This window comes from Nannobrachium achirus, assembly GCF_963921795.1.
Source record: "Nannobrachium achirus genome assembly, chromosome: 8".
Lineage (NCBI taxonomy): Eukaryota > Metazoa > Chordata > Actinopteri > Myctophiformes > Myctophidae > Nannobrachium > Nannobrachium achirus.
Window position 1 is genome coordinate 2,958,360 of NC_137817.1, and position 19,436 is coordinate 2,977,795.

The window sequence follows — 19,436 nt, forward strand, 5'->3', positions numbered from 1 at the left end:
ACCACTACATTATAATTTTCACTCCCAGCACCTTATATTTATAGCATATCGTCGTCGTCGGGTGGAAACCTTGTATGTCCAAAACCGTTCGTTTTGTATTTATCATCTATAAAATGTGCTAAACTAGTGAAAACAGCAGATCTACAAGCACACAGCGCCTCGCGATGCAAGTCGTTGTGTGCTTGTAGATCGGCTGTTTTCACTAGTTTTGTGCGACAGTCTTCTATGATGAAGCAGGGCTTTGCTTTACCAGAAGACGTACACATTTGAAACTTGGAGGTACAAGGTTTCTGCCCGACAGTGACGATATTTTAGTGATTATGTTGCGAGGAAAACGTTGAGATAACAGCCATTTTGGTTAGAACTGACTGAAAATAACTTTGTACTTTAGTGTCATTTTAAACTTTGTACAAGTTTAAAATGACACTAAATATTTACAAGTGTTCAAATAAATTCCAAATATTATCAAATCATCTCGTGGCACCCCTCGTCACAGCACCCCAGGGTGCCCCGTCACCCACTTTGGGTCTTCAACGTGTTCAGGCCAAGGACCCCTTGGTTGAGAGAGAGATGAAGCAGGCACCCCCACAACCTGTTCATAGATTCCATATAGTTTCATCGTTTCACAGCGCAATCGTCAGTGTATTTTGAATTCATGTCAATTTGTCTTTTCAGATATTTATAACTGCCGGAGAATTTATATTCGTTATCTTCTGCATGTCTTTATCGAGGACATCCTATCTGATCATTTTATTCAGCTCTCTCGTAATTAATCGTCAATCTGATTCAATTAATTGGGAATGAAAACGAGGCTGCAGCCGACGAGGACCCCCTGGGATTCAGAATGAGGTTTGGTTTACAGTGTGCAGATGATAATGGAAGTGACCGTATCGTATCGTGGGGACATAAAGGTCCCCATATTTCATAGCCATCTGATCTGTGATAGTTCTCCATGGCAGGGGTTTTCAAAGTGGGTGTCGGGGCACCCTGGGGTGCCATGACGGCAGTCCAGGGGTGCCGCGAGATCATTTGATAATATTTGGAATTTATTTGGACACTTGAAAAAATATTATTTATTATCATTTTAAACTTGAAGTACAAAGTTATTTTCAGTCAGTTCTAACCAGAATGGCCGTTATCTTAACGTTTTCCTTGCAACATAATCACTAAAATATCGTCACTGTCAGGCAAAAACCTTGTTTCTCCAAGTTTCAAATGTGTACGTCTTTTGCCCTGCTTCATCATACAAGACCGTCGCACAAAACTAGTGAAAACAGCTGATCTACAAGCACACAACGATGCGAGGCGTTGTGTGCTTGTAGATCAGCTGTTTTCACTAGCTTAGTACATTTTATAGATGATAAATACAAAACAAACGGTTTTGGACATACAAGGTTTCCACCCGACAACGATGATATGCTATAAATATAAGGTGCTGGGAGTGAAAATTATAATGTAGGGGTGCCTCGGATTAAAAAGATATTCATGGGGTGCCCTGAGACAAAAAAGTTTGGGAACCCCTGTCGTAGGTACATAAAGGTCCCAATCTTTCATAGCCATCTGATCTGTGATCTTTCTCCATGACACACTGAGATGCCTATTTATTTTCATAACTGTTCACATGAAGACAAATGAAATCAAATGAACAATTATAACAATTAATGGCCGTTATCAAACAAAGGCAAACACAATATAGAGATATTTCCTACATGGGCCCACAGACAGACAGATATATTGTAATTAGGGCATTAATGACTTTTTTATTTTTGCAATTTGACTCAACGCAGTAAAAAGTTGAGTTGAAGTCGACTTTATCGTTTGATTACGTCATCACATCACACACGATCCCCCAATTATTTGGGGGGGGGGGGGTCCCCAGATGATTAACTCAATGTGCAACATTGTTTTCTCACTCAACTGTAAACAAACCAACATAAAGTTTAAGTGCATAGAGAGTATCTGCACATTTCTAAAGTGCCAATTTAAGGACTTTTTAATACCTCTAAAATGACAAATTAAACATTGGCCAAATTTTCAAATATATAGAGGCAGAAATTGTGAAAATAGCAGATCTACATGCGCGTTGTGAGCATGTAGATCTGCTATTATGTAGATCTGCTATTTTCACAATAGAACCATGTTATACCGAATGTAATGTAGCACTGTAATATTGGATCATTCCGTCCTTGACAATAAGCAATCCTACTGTTTGAATGCTGTACAGACGCACACATGGAGCAAAATAATTATAGAAAAAAATACAAAGGATTATTATTATTTATTTATTTTTCAACTTTGACTTTCTCTGGTGGGAGTCGACTTGTGTAATGAAGTCGACTCAGTCGACTTTTTTGTTAATGCCCTGATTGTATTATGTTTGCTCTGTTGGCTCCCAGTTGCTGCCTGCAACAAAAGTACAAAATACTGACACTAATCTGACGACTGACCTCAGAGTTCAGACACCTCAGCCTCAGTCTGCATTTAATGCAGTCGCTGTGGATAAGAGTGTCTACTGAATGACTAAAGATCGAAAAGATATTTCACAATTTCTGCCAATTTGTCATTTCAGACTAGGTATTAAAAAGTCCTTAAATTGTCTCTTTAAATGTGCTATACGCTTAAACTTTATGTTGGTTTGTTTACTGTTGAGTGAGTAAACCGTGTTGCACATTAAGTTAATCATCTGGGGACCCCCCCCCCCAAAAAATAATAATTTGGGGACCCCTCCCAAAATAATTTGGGGACCCCTCCGGGGTTCCCGACCCACATGTTGAGAACCACTGGCCTAAGCCTCCCCACATTGTAAGGTGTTGTGTTGTTGTGTTGTTGTGTGTTGCAGATCCAGAAGAAGCCGCAGCGAGGCATGCCGCGTGTGGAGAAGGTGGAGCGCAACGGGACGGTGATCTCCGTCATCCTGGGGGTGGGCAGCAGCCGCATGCTGTACGACGTGGTGCCCGTGGTCTCCTTCAAGGTAGGGCTCCACCCATACGGGACTGTCATGTTCGATTTCCATATCGATTTGTTGTGATCAAAGAGGCCGATAACCCATATTAAGAACCGATATGCATTTTAACAAAAAATAAATAAAAGAAATCCCCCAATTTTAAATAGTGGTTACAAGTGAGGCTCACATCTAGTCGCCACATCACCCTTGAACAGGGGTGGGCAGCTTTGATGATGGAGAGGCCACTATATTTGCACACCCACTCCAGAGGGCCACATGCATATACAGTTAAACATAGCAAAAATAGCCAATCTACAAGCTCAAAACGTGTCACAGTGCAACGCATTTTGAGCTTTTAGGTCTGCTATTTTTTAATTGGAATCTTGAATAGTTTTTTTAGCTATTTTTTCATTTGAATCCTGAAAATTTGCGTTTTTCATGGATTGTGCTGTTTGTATTCTAAATTTGCGGTAATATTATTTCAGCGTTAAAAACTTATCCCACAGCGGGAAATCGGGGAAAATCAGTTACCAAGATGCACAAATAGTTAAAAATAAATACAAAATAAAAGTTTTTTTTTTTCAATATCGATATTTTTCGATATTAATACATTGTATGAATATGGAATTGGATAATCGCCCGTTTGGATAATGGGTCTGTCCCTCCTTCCAGGGCTGGCCGGCGGTGGCCCAGAGCTGGCTGATGGAGAACCACTTCTGGGATGGTAAGATCACTGAGGAGGAGGTGATCTCTGGGTTCTACCTGGTGCCCGCCTGCTCACACAAGGGACGCAAGGAGAACGAGTGGCGCCTGTCCTTCGCCCGCAGTGAGGTGCAGCTCAAGAAGTGCATCTCCTCCAGCCTGATGCAAGCCTACCAGGTGAGAGTCTGATGCAGGCCTACCAGGTGAGCGAGCTCAGACTGTTATAAATCAGTGGTTCCCAAACTTCTTTGTCTCAGGGCACCCCATAAATATTTGTTTTAATCCGAGAGACCCCTACATTATAATTTTCACTCCCAACACCTTGTATTTATAGCATATCGTTGTATGTCCAAAACCGTTCGTTTTGTATTCATCATCTATAAAATAGTGAGAACAGCAGATGCGAGGCGTTGTGTGCTTGTAGATCGGCTGTTTTCACTAGTTTTGTGTCTTGTATGATGAAGCAGGGCTTTGCTTTACCAAAAGACGTACACATTTGAAACTTGGAGATACGAGGTTTCTGTATGACAGTGATAATGTTGTGAGGAAAACGTTGAGATAATAGACATTTTGGTTAGAACTGACTGAAAATAACTTTGTTTAAAATTATACCAAATATCTTTTTTTGTGTCCAAATAAATTCCAAATATTATCAAATTGTCTCGAGGCACCCCTGGACTACTGTCACGGCACGCCAGGGTGCCCCGTCACCCACTTTGAAAACCCCTGTTATAGAGCACCTTTGTAATGACCAATGGTCGAGCAAACTGCTGTGCGAGGTCAGATAAAAAGTAAGTTGATGGAAAACAAGAAAAAGGGTAAGGGATGCTTGGTGCACTGAATGAAGGTCTGTAGAATGGATGAGGCTGCATGTTAAAATACAGTCTGTCAGCATAAGCAATCACAGGGAGCCATACTGTACACTATGTGTCACCATACTCAATCACAGACATATACACTATGTGTCACCATAGTCAATCACAGACATATACACTATGTGTCACCATAGTCAATCACAGACATATACACTATGTGTCACCATACTCAATCACAGACATATACACTATGTGTCACCATACTCAATCACAGACATATACACTATGTGTCACCATACTCAATCACAGGGAGCCATACACTATGTGTCACCATACTCAATCACAGGGAGCCATACACTATGTGTCACCATACTCAATCACAGACATATACACTATGTGTCACCATAGTCAATCACAGACATATACACTATGTGTCACCATACTCAATCACAGGGAGCCATACACTATGTGTCACCATACTCAATCACAGACATATACACTATGTGTCACCATACTCAATCACAGACATATACACTATGTGTCACCATACTCAATCACAGACATATACACTATGTGTCACCATACTCAATCACAGACATATACAATATGTGTCACCATACTCAATCACAGACATATACAATATGTGTCACCATACTCAATCACAGACATATACACTATGTGTCACCATACTCAATCACAGACATATACACTATGTGTCACCATACTCAATCACAGACATATACAATATGTGTCACCATACTCAATCACAGACATATACACTATGTTTCACCATACTCAATCACAGACAGGAAAGTAGCTTCCACAAGCCCTTTATTGGCATTGGAAGTAAAGCTAGATTTATTTCTGGAATAAAATCCAATCATTCACTTAAGCCCTGTTCAGATCAAAGTTTAGTTTTTTGGAGATCAATAGTTTTTTGTTGTTTTTAGTTTAATAGTTTAGCTTTGTTTTTTGGTTTGTTTTGCCAATTCCCCATGTGTGTATTATAATACAACCAATACATGTGTGTATTATAATACAACCAATACATGTGTGTATTATAATACAACCAATACATGTGTGTATTATAATACAACCAATACATGTGTGTGTTATAATACAACCAATACATGTGTGTATTATAATACAACCAATACATGTGTGTATTATAATACAACCAATACATGTGTGTATTATAATACAACCAATACATGTGTGTATTATAATACAACCAATACATGTGTGTATTATAATACAACCAAGCCGTATTGTTTAGCCTGTGATGGGTTTAGGCCAGTGTTTCTCAACCTCTTTTCTTCATGAGCACACTTTTCATGTCCCAAGAATCCATGGGCACAGGAACATGATACGGGGGGTGTAAATATCGTCACTGTCGGGAAGAAACCTTGTATCTCCAAGTTTCTTCGCAAAGTAAAGCCCTGCTTCGTCATACAAGGCTGTCGCACAACAGTAGTGAAAACAGCAGATCTACAAGCACACAACGCCTCGCGGTGCGAGGCGTTGTGTGCTTGTAGATTTTTATCATTTTTAAAATGATAAATACAATACTGGCTTTCAAGCAGTTTCAAGGGGCACACTTGACCCTTCTCAGGGTCACACCAAAGGTCCCCAGGACCAGTGGTTGAGAAACACTGGTCTAGGCTGCCCGGTCCCGCAGGATTTCTGACCATTACCACCCATTCCAGCAGTGATTTCTGACCATTACCACCCATTCCAGCAGTGATTTCTGACCATTACCACCCATTCCAGCAGTGATTTCTGACCATTACCACCCATTCCAGCAGTGATTTCTGACCATTACCACCCATTCCAGCAGTGATTTCTGACCATTACCGCCCATTCCAGCAGTGATTTCTGACCATTACCGCCCATTCCAGCGGTGATTTCTGACCATTACCACCCATTCCAGCAGTGATTTCTGACCATTACCACCCATTCCAGCAGTGATTTCTGACCATTACCGCCCATTCCAGCAGTGATTTCTGACCATTACCGCCCATTCCAGCAGTGATTTCTGACCATTACCACCCATTCCAGCAGTGATTTCTGACCATTACCACCCATTCCAGCAGTGATTTCTGACCATTACCGCCCATTCCAGCAGTGATTTCTGACCATTACCGCCCATTCCAGCAGTGATTTCTGACCATTACCACCCATTCCAGCAGTGATTTCTGACCATTACCACCCATTCCAGCAGTGATTTCTGACCATTACCACCCATTCCAGCAGTGATTTCTGACCATTACCACCCATTCCAGCAGTGATTTCTGACCATTACCGCCCATTCCAGCAGTGATTTCTGACCATTACCACCCATTCCAGCAGTGATTTCTGACCATTACCACCCATTCCAGCAGTGATTTCTGACCATTACCACCCATTCCAGCAGTGATTTCTGACCATTACCGCCCATTCCAGCAGTGATTTCTGACCATTACCACCCATTCCAGCAGTGATTTCTGACCATTACCACCCATTCCAGCAGTGATTTCTGACCATTACCACCCATTCCAGCAGTGATTTCTGACCATTACCGCCCATTCCAGCAGTGATTTCATCCTGTACCGCCAGCCACACCGCAGTTTATTTTCCACCGGCCGCTCCCCTTCTGCAGCAAGGTTTAAGTGCTGCCTGCTTCTGCAATGTTTTCATTTGGGATCCAAAATACCAACAGAAATACAACATTACAGACACAGGCACAGGGTTTGACCATTTCAGCACCACGGACAGAGACACAGTGGGCTGACCTCAGTATTTACAGTTCTACTGGCATATTCCGGCTGTCCGTCCGTCAGTCCGTCAGTCAGTCACACGTCACACATCACACTTTTGCCCTGCTCATATCTCCGCAACCGTTGCCCCGATCCATGCCAAATTTCGCACACACACTCCTTGCCTGCCAAACTACAACCTCCACCAATCAATTCTCACATGACCCTCTTCTAGCGCCACCATGAGGCCGATTCTTGCAAAACACATTTATGGACACAGCTCCTACAATTTTTGCCCTAAAATCACGCAAATCGGTACACAGTATGTCTACGCTCATGTCATCAACATGGATCTGTCCCATTTAGCGCCACCTTCAGGCCGATTTTTTAAAACACATTTTTGGACACTGCTCCTACAGATTTGGCCCTAAAATCACGCAAATCGGTACACAGTATGTCTACACTCATCTCATCAACATGGATCTGTCCCATATAGCGCCACCATCAGGCCGACTTTTTCAAACACATTTTTGGACACTGCTCCTACACATTTTGCCCTAAAATCACGCTGCGACCTGACGGTCGCTTATCTCCCGATTAGGGATTCTTACTGATTTATCTGTGCTGGTGCCATCAAAAAGTAGCTTACCTTTGCGATGTTATAGAAAATTATCTATGAATGATTTACAAACATAATCTTTAACAACAGATCAAGCTTCCACACAGAGTTGTGAGTCATTATTAACACTAGAGGGCAGTGTTGGGTGCTCTATGCAGTTGCCTTATCCAAGATGAAAACATTTGAGTTGAAAGATGGCCAATGTAGTGACACAACCGTTACTCAGCACTAGAGGTGGAAAATACTTGAGTAAAACTACTCAACTATTTACTGAAGATTTTTTTTTTTTTTTTAGGATCTGTACTTTTAAAGTAATTTTTTAAATGTTCTACTCTTACTCTTACTTTTGAGTAATTTACAAAGTAAATACTTGTACCCGTTACTTTTCATTTGGACAATGAGTGAGAGTAGTTTAAATTCAGTAAATAAGTAAAGTAAATTCAGGTTTTTGACATTCTGTGAAAGCAATGGAAGGTAGAGATATCTAGGCTCCTATTATTTTAGGGGTCGCAGCCTGAAAAGGTTGAGAACCACTGAACAAAGATATGTCCTCTGTTTCCAACATTTGCAGCACTTTATTTGTGTGTATTGTTTACATACAGTTTACATAATATATTTTCTTAAACATGTTATTAAAAGTGGTTTTCTGATTAGTGTTTTTTCTCTTCCTGGTTAATGACATCACATTGGGACAGCTTAGGTATCCGGTAACGTGTAACATGTAATTAATGTTAAAAAAAGAAAGTTAAAAAACTCAAAGAGTAGTTTTTAAATAGGCTACTTTTTACTCTTACTTTTGAGTAAACTCCTGGACAAGTACTTTTACTCTTACTAAAAAAGTAACGGTACTCTTACTTTGAGTAGGATTTTTCATTACTCTTTCCACCTCTATTCAGCACTGCCTTGTTTGGTATGTTTTACTTTGTGGTCCTAGCTGCTAAGTCAGTGGTTCTCAACCTTTTTAGGCCGCGACCCCCAAAATAATCGTATTTTAACTGGGGGACCCCCACCCATTTTGTATAACACTGTTCTATTGTGAAAATAGCAGATCTGCATGCTCAGACGAGGCGTTGTGAGCATGTAGATCTGCTATTTTCACCATTTCTGCCTCTATATATTTGACAATTTGGCCAATGTTTAATTTGTCATTTTAGAGTTATTAAAAAGTCCTTAGATTGTCACTTTAGAAATGTGCAGATACCCTCTATACACTTATACAGTATGTTACACCTTTAGGAGTATGGTTACAAGGACCAACACTGTTGGTCAAATTACACAACAATAGTGTACGCAAAACGCTTCCAACAATGTGTGGAGTTGGCACATGTCCTGTCCCCTTCTAAATGAGTCCATGGCAGCCAGCTGGACCCGAACCAAGACACCTTTGGAAAGGAAATGAATGTTTATGTTCGACTGACAACTGGCAATGCACTCCACAATGACAACCTACCTGACTGCTGCTACTACTGCTACCAGATATGGTCCCCTTTTCCACTGGCCCAACACCACTCCACACCACATCACACCGCCCACTTGTGGCAGGTTTTCCACTACAAGCACCTGGGTAGAGTGGTGTGAAAGTGGTACTAAACGTGGTACTAAAAAGTATCCAATCTAGAGTAGGTCTGAGCTAGCTAGGCCAAACAGGGCCAAACACTTCATAATGACTGATCACTCACTGACTTTTCATTTAGACCCACCAGGATATAGTTGTAATACATGATAATAGATTCTATTGTGTCATAACCACTATTAGAATCTATTATAGTGTATTATAATTATCATAGTAATACATTAATACTGTATAGTGTATTATAATCACAGTTATAATCCATTATATTGCATTATAATTAGGATAGTTGTAATACAAATTTATATTGTATTATAATCACAGTTAAAAGGGTCAATTTGTTTCTTACCGATAGGGGTAGTTTTGTGTAATCATGGAAAATGAAGATATAAGAGCCCGGGTTACTATAAGGGGATTTACGGTAATAAACGTAACCTTTCACTCTGTACTTAGTCTGCTCTTTTTCCCCTCTATACCAAACCTCTTCGCCGGAAATAGCCGATCTACAAGCAAGCGTGTAGATCGGCTATTTTTGGCTAAAGTACTCAGAATATGGACACTATAGGGTTTAAGTGGTTAGTATTAAAAAAGGAGAAAAAAACTTTCTATCACTCAAAGCTTTGGAGGACCCCCTGTAGTAACTCTGAGGACCCCATAGGGGTCCCGGACCCCCTGTTGAAGACCCCTGGAATAATACATACTTGATGAACTGAAGAAAACGGGTGCAGGATTAACAACGACAACAAACACATCATCAGACTATGGAGCATCGCAGCGGAAGTGGATTCCTGGTGCCACTTAATATTCCCCATTCATTTTCCCCATAGACTTTTACAAAAATATTTATAACAATTATGTTAAGCCTTGAACCAAGCCATCCAGGATGACCATACAACCTTTGTTTCTATGAAAAGAACATTTTGAAAATCGCTAAACAAAGGGTAGTTATTAAATGTAGTATATCAAATAATGTACTATTAAAATGTATTTTCACATAGGATCAAAGGTTGTGTGGTCATGATTCACTGCCATCCTGGATGGCTTGGTTTCGAGGCTTAACATAATTGTTATAAATATTTTTGTAAAAGTCAATAGACGGGTTTCTGGTCCGCAGGGTCCGTACCAAAATTAGCCAATGAAACCAGCGCTCCCCAAAACAACAGGTTTGGGGATTGGACGGAATTGATTACATGATACAGTCAGCTGTGCATTTAGTCTCAATGTTTGTAAACAAGAAACCTGTCTATGGGGAAAATGAATGGGGAATATTAAGTGGCACCAGGAAACCACTTCCGCTGCGACGCTCTATATCAAAACCCTGTTCATGAACTCAACACAACTGTAACGGTACTGTATAATCCAGTTCATGTCCCCATTCCTTCCAAAGCCACATGTATTGCTCTATTTTAAAACACTTCCAGTATGAACATTGTTCCACACAAGCAAGGAACGCACGCCTTACAGCCAGGCCCGCTCCTCCTTCTGGCATGAGCCTGTTTATCTCATGTTTTATATTAGAGCCCGACCGATGCCATATTTTTTGACCGATGCCGGTGCCGTGCTAGACCACTGATTGCTGATGTTTAACTGATGTGTTGTAATAATATAAAATACGAATAAATATAGCCTAAACTTCTAAAACCTCTTACCTTCAAAATGTTTCTTTTTTCCTTTTTTTTTTTTACCAATGGTCCGGGGACCACCAGTGGTCCTTGAGGGATTTCCAGGTGGTCCCCAGCAAAATGATGGCGATTTGGTAACCAAATGGACCCTTTATAAGATCTTTAACTCGTGAGTGTAAAATGAAACCCAATGGATCGTTACGGGCAACGACAATATATTCTTAAGTTTTGGGTCTGAGTGGCCAAATGTCATCAAATGTTGGTCTAATATTACTTATAAAACGACAGATACATCGGAGAGATAATGACCGATGTCCGATACCGACATTGGGGTCCAAAAACGACCGATATATCGGTTTGATCCGATATATCAGTCAGGCTCTGTTTTATATAGTGATGTTTAATTCGGAAACGGGTTTTGGAAGTATTGAGGACAAGAAAGACACTTAGGCTCTGCTGTTTGTCGAGTTTATAAACCCATTTCCGATGTAGTTTTGCTGACCCTTATTGTCTTAAATTTATATTCTTAGTTTTTGGATTCTTATTTTACTGTGAAGGATTGCAAACACAAACTAAAATTCTCCGTTAATTCTAAAGACTTCGAGGAGTAATTGATAGGAGAAAAGAAATATAATTTTCTGGGAGTGACTTAGTCCTGGATTCAAGATTTTTTATTATATTTAGAATAAACTTCTCCAGTCACGTTGGACTGAGTGGCCACTAGGCTGATTTCACTACAATCAATAACTTCATCTGGTATGGTGAAGGATAGGATAGTGGTGCAACAGTTAACCCAACCACCGGTAATCCATTTGAATAAAATATTACAATTTCCAAAACAGAAAGGCTACATTATTATCGGGTTGGTATCTATAAAAAAAAAAAAATGCCAAACAAAATGTGCTCCTTGAGTATTGCATTATGCTTATTGCACACTATGCTGCTGTAACGCCTCAATTTCCCCTTGGGGATTAATAAAGTATATCTCATCTCATTTCATCATTAAGCAAAACATTTAACAATAGAATAATTCCTAAGAAAAGAATCCACAGTTGCAGTCTTAAAACAAATCGATAACTTCGTGTGTGTGTGTGTGTGTGTGTGTGTGTGTGTGTGTGTGTGTGTGTGTGTGTGTGTGTGTGTGTGTGTGTGTGTGTGTGTGTGTGTGTGTGTGTGTGTGTGTGTGTGTGTGTGTGTGTGTGTGTGTGTGTGTGTGTGTGTGTGTGTGGTGCTGGAATCCACTCTGCCCTCCGTGATGTCTGTCTGATTGATGCTGGCAGACCTTGCAGAGGTGAGCGGACAGTAACTCATCCCCCCCCCTCTTCTCTCTCCCCTCTCCCCCCTCCCCTCCCCCCTCTCTCTCTCTCTCAGGCGTGTAAAGCCATCATCATCAAGCTGTTGTCGCGGCCCAAGGCCATCAGCCCGTATCACCTGCGCTCTATGATGCTGTGGGCCTGTGACCGTCTGCCTGCAAACTACCTGTCCCAGGTAGGATAACTACCAACTACCTGTCCCAGGTAGGTTGTTAACTACCAACTACCTGTCCCAGGTAGGTTGTTAACTACCAACTACCTGTCCCAGGTAGGTTGTTAACTACCAACTACCTGTCCCAGGTAGGTTGTTAACTACCAACACATTATGACGCAATATTTTATGCTTTAAATATGAAAAAATAGCAGATATACAAGCTCACAGCGCGGCACGAGTGCCGCGCTGCGAGCTTGTAGATCTGCTATTTTTGAAAAATCGTGACAATTAGAATTTTGACCCGATTCTATAAGTGTCTTTTGAATCCTTCTAAGATTTTTGGAAAAAAAACTATGTTTCTATATGTCAGCAATCTGGCTATAGCCATCGTCAAAGAAAAGGTCCTTTTCACTTAACTGGAGCTCAGTTTGTCTGTTCTGGAGAGACTACTATGTCAGTGGTGCTCAAACCTTTTCATGTGAAAGACCCCCAAAATTATATTTATTTGGCCACGGACCCCCATTTCAAAATATCTAGTTCCAGGGACCACCCAGAAGCAAAATTTTAGTTACAAACGTTCGCTTTGAAAAATACATGTATTCAAAGATTTGCACACATTTTCACAACTTTTTCAAAAATAGCAGATCTACAAGCTCACAGCGCGGCACTCGGTGCCTGTGAGCTTGTATATCTGCTATTTTTCACTGGTTAAAGTATTCAATAAGCATTCAATACGTGCCACCAATAGATGGAGCCCAACTCCTGCTCAATGGTCGGGATAAGGCCCATTGACCAACGCTGTAGCTGCGCAAGCCCTGCGCAGCCGTGACGTGCGCGATGACTTTTGTGCGTGTCATCACTATGCGCCGGAAGGCCTTGGCTTCCAGTACCTCTAGGCTAATGTTATTGTTAGAAGCACATTTTGGCTATTTTGCCGCAGATAAAGGCTGTCCTCTTCCAGAAAAGCATAGATTCAGAGAAAATGGGCTTCAAAGTTGGCCATCTGCATTGGATTACATTGAATAAATCGTCGGAATATGACAATACTAGCGTTAGTAAATGTAGGACGAAACATCTCCCGTAACGTTGCTCTAAAACTTCCACCGCACGTAAACAATAATGGAGTCCCAAATCACTTCCTGGCTGTTTTCTGTGGATCTGATCTAGAAATGCATTTCTATGCTCTGAATGGACGGCAAGCGGAGCGGCCCAATTCACATCCATTCTTTACATAAGGCTGCCCTCTGCCGCCAGCTTGGCTAAAGTACACATATGATAGATCCAATAAAAAAAGAATCGTTTGGAAATAATCAATAGATCTTTTTCAATAACATCGCAAAGGTAAGCTGCTTTTTGCTGGCACCAGCCCCAATGAATAAATAATAAATCTGGCAGTAGAACTGAAGGGAAACCAGCCAATCAGAATCAAGGAATGGAACTAGCTGTTTTACAAAATGACCATTCAGGGACATGCTGGGCCCCTGATTCAGCCCAGGATTGTAGAGGCCCTAATTGCACGCTATAGAGAGAGATCTCTCTCTATAGCGCTGCTGCTACTCAAAGATTTGCCATTTCAGACCATGACAAGTGACAAGCCAGTGGGCCAATTACTGTACATGAGTTATATTTCGTTGTTGTCGGGTGGAAACCTTGTATGTCCAAAACCCTTTGTTTTGTATTTATCAAAAAAATGATTTAAACTAGTGAAAACAGCCGATCTACAAGCACACAACGCCTTGCGGTGTGAGGCGTTGTGTGCTTGTAGATCTGCTGTTTTCACTACTTTTGTTCAACGGCCTTGTAGGGCTGGGCTTTACTTTGTGAAAAAATGTACAAATTTGAAACTTGGAGATACAAGGTTTCTGCCCGACAGTGACGATTTACTTTGTTGGCCGCCCAGCCCCCAAAATGGAACGAAGGCCGACATTTTTTTAAAATTTTTTGTCCTAATGGCCGGCCTGGACCGGCCGGGAATGAACCGGTCGTTCGGGAGTTGTCCCGCTTTTCCCAATGGCCAGCAGACTCACCTCACCGCTACTCAAACCAGTTAAGAGTGGGGTGGCTCAGAGTAGATGACAGAGTACAGCAACTTGCAATGGGCCTGGTGTACAAGATACACTACACCACTATGATACCCAAGTACCTGTCAAAATACTTTATAAACATTAAGGATGTCCATAATTACAACACCAGAGGCAGCACCACAGATCACTTTCAACCCAGAGTCAAAACCAACAAAGGGTCAAACTCTTTTTTCTGCTATACCACCAAAATGTGGAAAGCCTTACCGAAGGACATAAAGGAGTGTGGATCACTAGCATCCTTTAAAATTGCCCTGAAAAACCACTTACAGGCAGCAGCCGTTCGCAACTGGTAAAAAGAAACTAACCTAGCCCAACCCTACCCTCCCCTGCCCCTTCTTTGTATATACTTACTGTTTGTTTAGACTTACTGTTTTCTTTTTCTTTTTTTGTTCTCTCATTTTCTTTTCTTTACATATCTACTGCATAGTACTGTGTTCTATTCGTCTGTCATTCAATGTTATATGAGATACTTTAATGGTTTCCTGTGGAAATAAGCTTAGTCTTTTCATGGATCTCCTTTTAGTAGACCTTGTACCAGTGAACTGTACCGTCATGAAACTGTACCTTTTCCTATGCAAACTGACAATAAAGTCTTCAATCAATCAATCAATCAATCAATTAATGTCCCTGTGACCATTTCTCCCTCTCGTCAGGAGGACTTCTCGGCTCACTTCCTCCTGGGTCTCATCGACGACCTCCAGCACTGCCTGGTGAACAAGACGTGCCCCAACTACTTCATCCCGCAGTGCAACATGTTGGAGCACCTGTCTGACGAGGCGGCGGTGCTGCACGCCCGCAAGCTGTCCTCCGTGCGCTCCGACCCCGCCGAGCACCTCCGCACCACCATCGAGCACGCCAAGGCCGCCAACCGCCTGACGTCGGATGCCCAGTGGCGCGGCGGAGGCAGCAGCGGCGTGGGGGGAGGAGGTACAGTAGGACAGGAGTTTTCAAAGTGGGTGACGGGGCACCCTGGGGTGCCGTGACGGCAGTCCAGGGGTGCCGCGAGATCATCTGATAATATTTGGAATTTATTTGGACACTTGAAAAAATATTTAGTATCATTTTCAACTTCAAGTACAAAGTTATTTTCAGTCAGTTCTAACCAAAATGGCTATTATCTCAACGTTTTCCTCGCAACATAATCACTAAAATATCGTCACTGTCGGGCGGAGGAGGTACAGTAGGTGGTGGTGGGCGGCGTGGTGATCAATATCGCGGAGACGATACAGTGTCTCCACGATATGCCTTTTCAGAGGTATCGTATATACTGTATATCGAAGGGCATTAACGACTTGTGATTTTCACAAGACGACTCGACTCAGTAAAGAGTTGAGTTGAAGTCGACTTTATCGTTTGATGACGTCATCACATCACACACGACCCCCCAATTATTTTGGGGGGTCCCCAGATGATTAACTTAATGTGAAACATTGTTTTCTCACTCAACAGTAAACAAACCAATTTAAGGACTTTTTAATACCTCTAAAATGGCAAATTAAACATTGGCCAAATTGTCAAATATTAGAGGCAGAAATTGTGAAAATAGCAGATCTACATGCTCACAACGCCTCGCATTGCGAGGCGTTTTTTTTTTTTAGAACTTTTTTTATTTTTTTATTTTTTTCAATTTCGACTTTCGACTTTGTCTGGTGGGAGTCGACTTGGGTAATGAAGTCGACTGAGTGACTTGTTGACTTTTTCGTTAATGCCCTAGTATACATCGTGATACATTGAGGGAGCCTTAAAACAATCCTGTTGAATTGTTAATACAGAGATTCATTGCAGAATTCAATTTAATCCTGTATTTTGGTCTAAATCAGTAGTTCTCAAACTTTAAAATTTCAAGGTCTCCCCCTTAACTTTGACAGTTTACAAATGAAACCAAATGGACCCGTAACTGTCTGAGTTACATACTTTGTAAGGGTCAAATTTAGACCTCCCCTGAAGGAACCCAGAGAGTCCCTGGACCCCACTTTAGCCCCTTTTCCACTGACATGGCCCAACACCACACCACTCCACACCGCCCACTTGTGCCAGGTTTTCCACTACAAGGACCTGGGTAGAGTGGTGTGAAAGTGGTACTAAACGTGGTACTAAAAAGTATCCAATCCAGACTGGAGTAGGTCTGAGCTAGGCCAAACAGTGCCAAACACTTCATAATGACTGATCACTCACTTTTAGACCACCAGGATATATGTATATATAATACACGATAAAAGATTCTATTGTGTTATAACCACTGTTATAATCTATTATAGAGTATTATAAATTATCATAGTATTACATTAATACTTTAGGTGCCATGGCATTGGTCCGAAGGTTCATTAGTCCGAATCTGTTAAGAATACTATGCCTAACTCTAACTCTAACCCTAACCTCAATAACCCTAACTAAATTCGGTGTAACCCTAACTAAATTCGGTGTAACCCTAACTAAATTCGGTGTAACCCTAACTAAATTCGGTGTAACCCTAACTAAATTCGGTGTAACCCTAACTAAATTCGGTGTGGTGCTAAAACTGCAGTTTTAACCTTTTTTCCTTTAGTTGTTGTTACCTTGCAGGTGGTTGTACTGTTAAACTCATTCTTAGCCATTTACAATAGGCTTGTGCGCCTATACTGCCAGGAATTTTATTAATTTCCAAGTTAGCTTTAATCTAACCCAACAGGGATCATATTGTTGTAGAATGTAGTACTAGTACTATCCACTAGAGTGTGCCCAACGATAATCTCCTAGAGTCTGGACTAGCGAGTGGACAGCAGTAGACCCATAATGGCGGCGCCCATTGGCGGCCATTATGTCTCCCGGTCCGCCGAACGGGAGCTATAAAACACGATCCGAACGTCGTGCGCACGCCATTTACACTCGTTTTTGCTCTTGAGTGACCAATCTGTCAGTCCAGCCATTTTTTTCCGAATGAAAATCGGTCTAAATATGGTAAAGTTTGATAAGAAAAACGTCAACATTCAATGCTGTAAAAAGGCCCATTCTATGTTATGGCCGAACGACTTCCGGGTTACGTCATCGATGATGTCACTTCCTTCGAATATGTAACTTTAGACTAAAATTAAGCTAGAAAGGTCATTTATAGCTCAAAAAATGTCAAGAAATACCAAAATGATCAGAAAATGATCCCCAAGGCGACGTTTGGCGATCTGGCTGCCTCACCCTCCTCAAAATGGCGATGGAAGGCGATTTGGCTGGCTAAGAGTTAAAGGAGCTATAGTCAACTTTTTCTTGAAAATACTAAAATAAAAATAATGTTTCGAAAATATTTTATAAAAAAAATAAGCTTCATATATGTGTTTCTATTCAAACATGACCACAAAAAGCGTAAAATAATGATAAAATAATCCTTTTGGCCATTGTCAGACCGACACTTTGTTTACATTCTAGTCTATAGACTAGGATGTAAACAAAGTGTCGGCCCTACAATGAAAAAGTTGACTATAGCTCCTTTAAGTAACTTGAAAAATAACCATGAAAAAGAGTGGTGATAAGATGGTGTATCGTTAGCCTAGTTCCAGACCCTGAATCGCTAGCCACACCCCTTTACATTTTTGTTTTGGCGATTCAGGGGTCTAGAATTCCTCTCATTGAAGAGGCCTGCCTCGTTCGAAAATCCGTACGGCGAATCAGCGTCGTGAATCAGCGTCTTGTGATCAGCGTGGGTGGGGGTTTCCCAGAACTCATGTGAGTTTCCAAGTAAACCAGCGCCGCCGCCGTACCGTACCGCGCATCGCGTCGCGGTAAAATGCTGTAAAATGCGTGTTATGTTGTGTTTGATTACTAGTTCGTAGTGCTCCTATTCTGCCTGTTTCTTTGGTTAGAAAGTAGCACTAGCAAGCAACAGGCTAGCCAGCCACACATAACAACACTACGAACCAATCGCAGAAGGCTGCCTCTTTGGCAATGCCCAGCCTTGAAATTGCCTTAGATCAGAGCAAGTTCAGACTGAATAATGGAGTGAAACGAAATGTCAATTCAGGCTGAGTGTCAGGCTAGTGTATCGTGACACTGCTTGGGAACAATATGGTGATATTGTATTTTTCCACCCCCCCCCCCCCCCCCCCCCCCCCCAGGAGGAGGAGGCGGGGCCAACGGCCTGCCGTCCCCCTCCCAGTCGGACGCGGGTGGCGACAGCCAGCCTGACGACCGCCTGGCCAAGAAGCTGCAGCAGCTGGTGACCGAGAACCCTGGGAAATCCATCAGCGTGTTCATCAACCCAGACGACGTCACAAGGCCGCACTTCCGCATCGACGACAAGTTCTTCTGATCCCCTCTTTTTTCCCCTTCTCCCTCTGAAGACTTGACAATAGTGTAGTCGTCCCTTGTGTCATTTCGTTCAGATTTTCGGGGGATTATGAAAACTATATATATTTTTTGGAAACATCAGAGTATGACAAAATCAGAAAATCCATGATTCCATTTGCTAAATCTCTAGGGGATTTTTTTTGACAGCTGCTTAAAAGTTTGAGTCCCATTCACTTACTATACTCTATACTACCAGTAAGACTCCCTAATCGGGAGATAAGCGACCGTTGGTCGCTTATCTCCACAAATATCACAACCTCCACCTCTCACAATCCCTTTTATGCCCATATATGGAGATCCCTAACATAATCCCTTTCATGCCCATATATGGAGATCCCTAACAGAATCCCTTTTATGCCCATATATGGAGATCCCTAACAGCATCCCTTTTATGCCCATATATGGAGATCACTAACAGCTAACAGAATCCCTTTTATGCCCATATATGGAGATCCCTAACAGAATCCCTTTTATGCCCATATATGGAGATCCCTAACAGAATCCCTTTTATGCCCATATATGGAGATCCCTAACAGAATCCCTTTTATGCCCAGTTGGTTGCTA

At 41.7% G+C, this 19,436-nt stretch overlaps 1 protein-coding gene across 1 annotated transcript in view; it reads left to right on the forward strand.

Moving 5' to 3' along the window:
- The window catches only part of LOC308289780 (nucleotidyltransferase MB21D2), a gene marked incomplete at both ends in the record, with an annotated part of 41,488 nt that extends 22,654 nt beyond the window's left edge, over positions 1 to 18,834 (forward strand). The window contains 5 exons of the mRNA XM_080731533.1: positions 2,840 to 2,971; positions 3,617 to 3,823; positions 12,379 to 12,495; positions 15,212 to 15,455; positions 18,650 to 18,834. Of these exons, the coding sequence (XP_080587659.1) occupies positions 2,840 to 2,971; positions 3,617 to 3,823; positions 12,379 to 12,495; positions 15,212 to 15,455; positions 18,650 to 18,834 (885 nt within the window). The remainder of the gene's footprint in view (positions 1 to 2,839; positions 2,972 to 3,616; positions 3,824 to 12,378; positions 12,496 to 15,211; positions 15,456 to 18,649) is intronic.
- Positions 18,835 to 19,436: the final 602 nt, after the last annotated feature.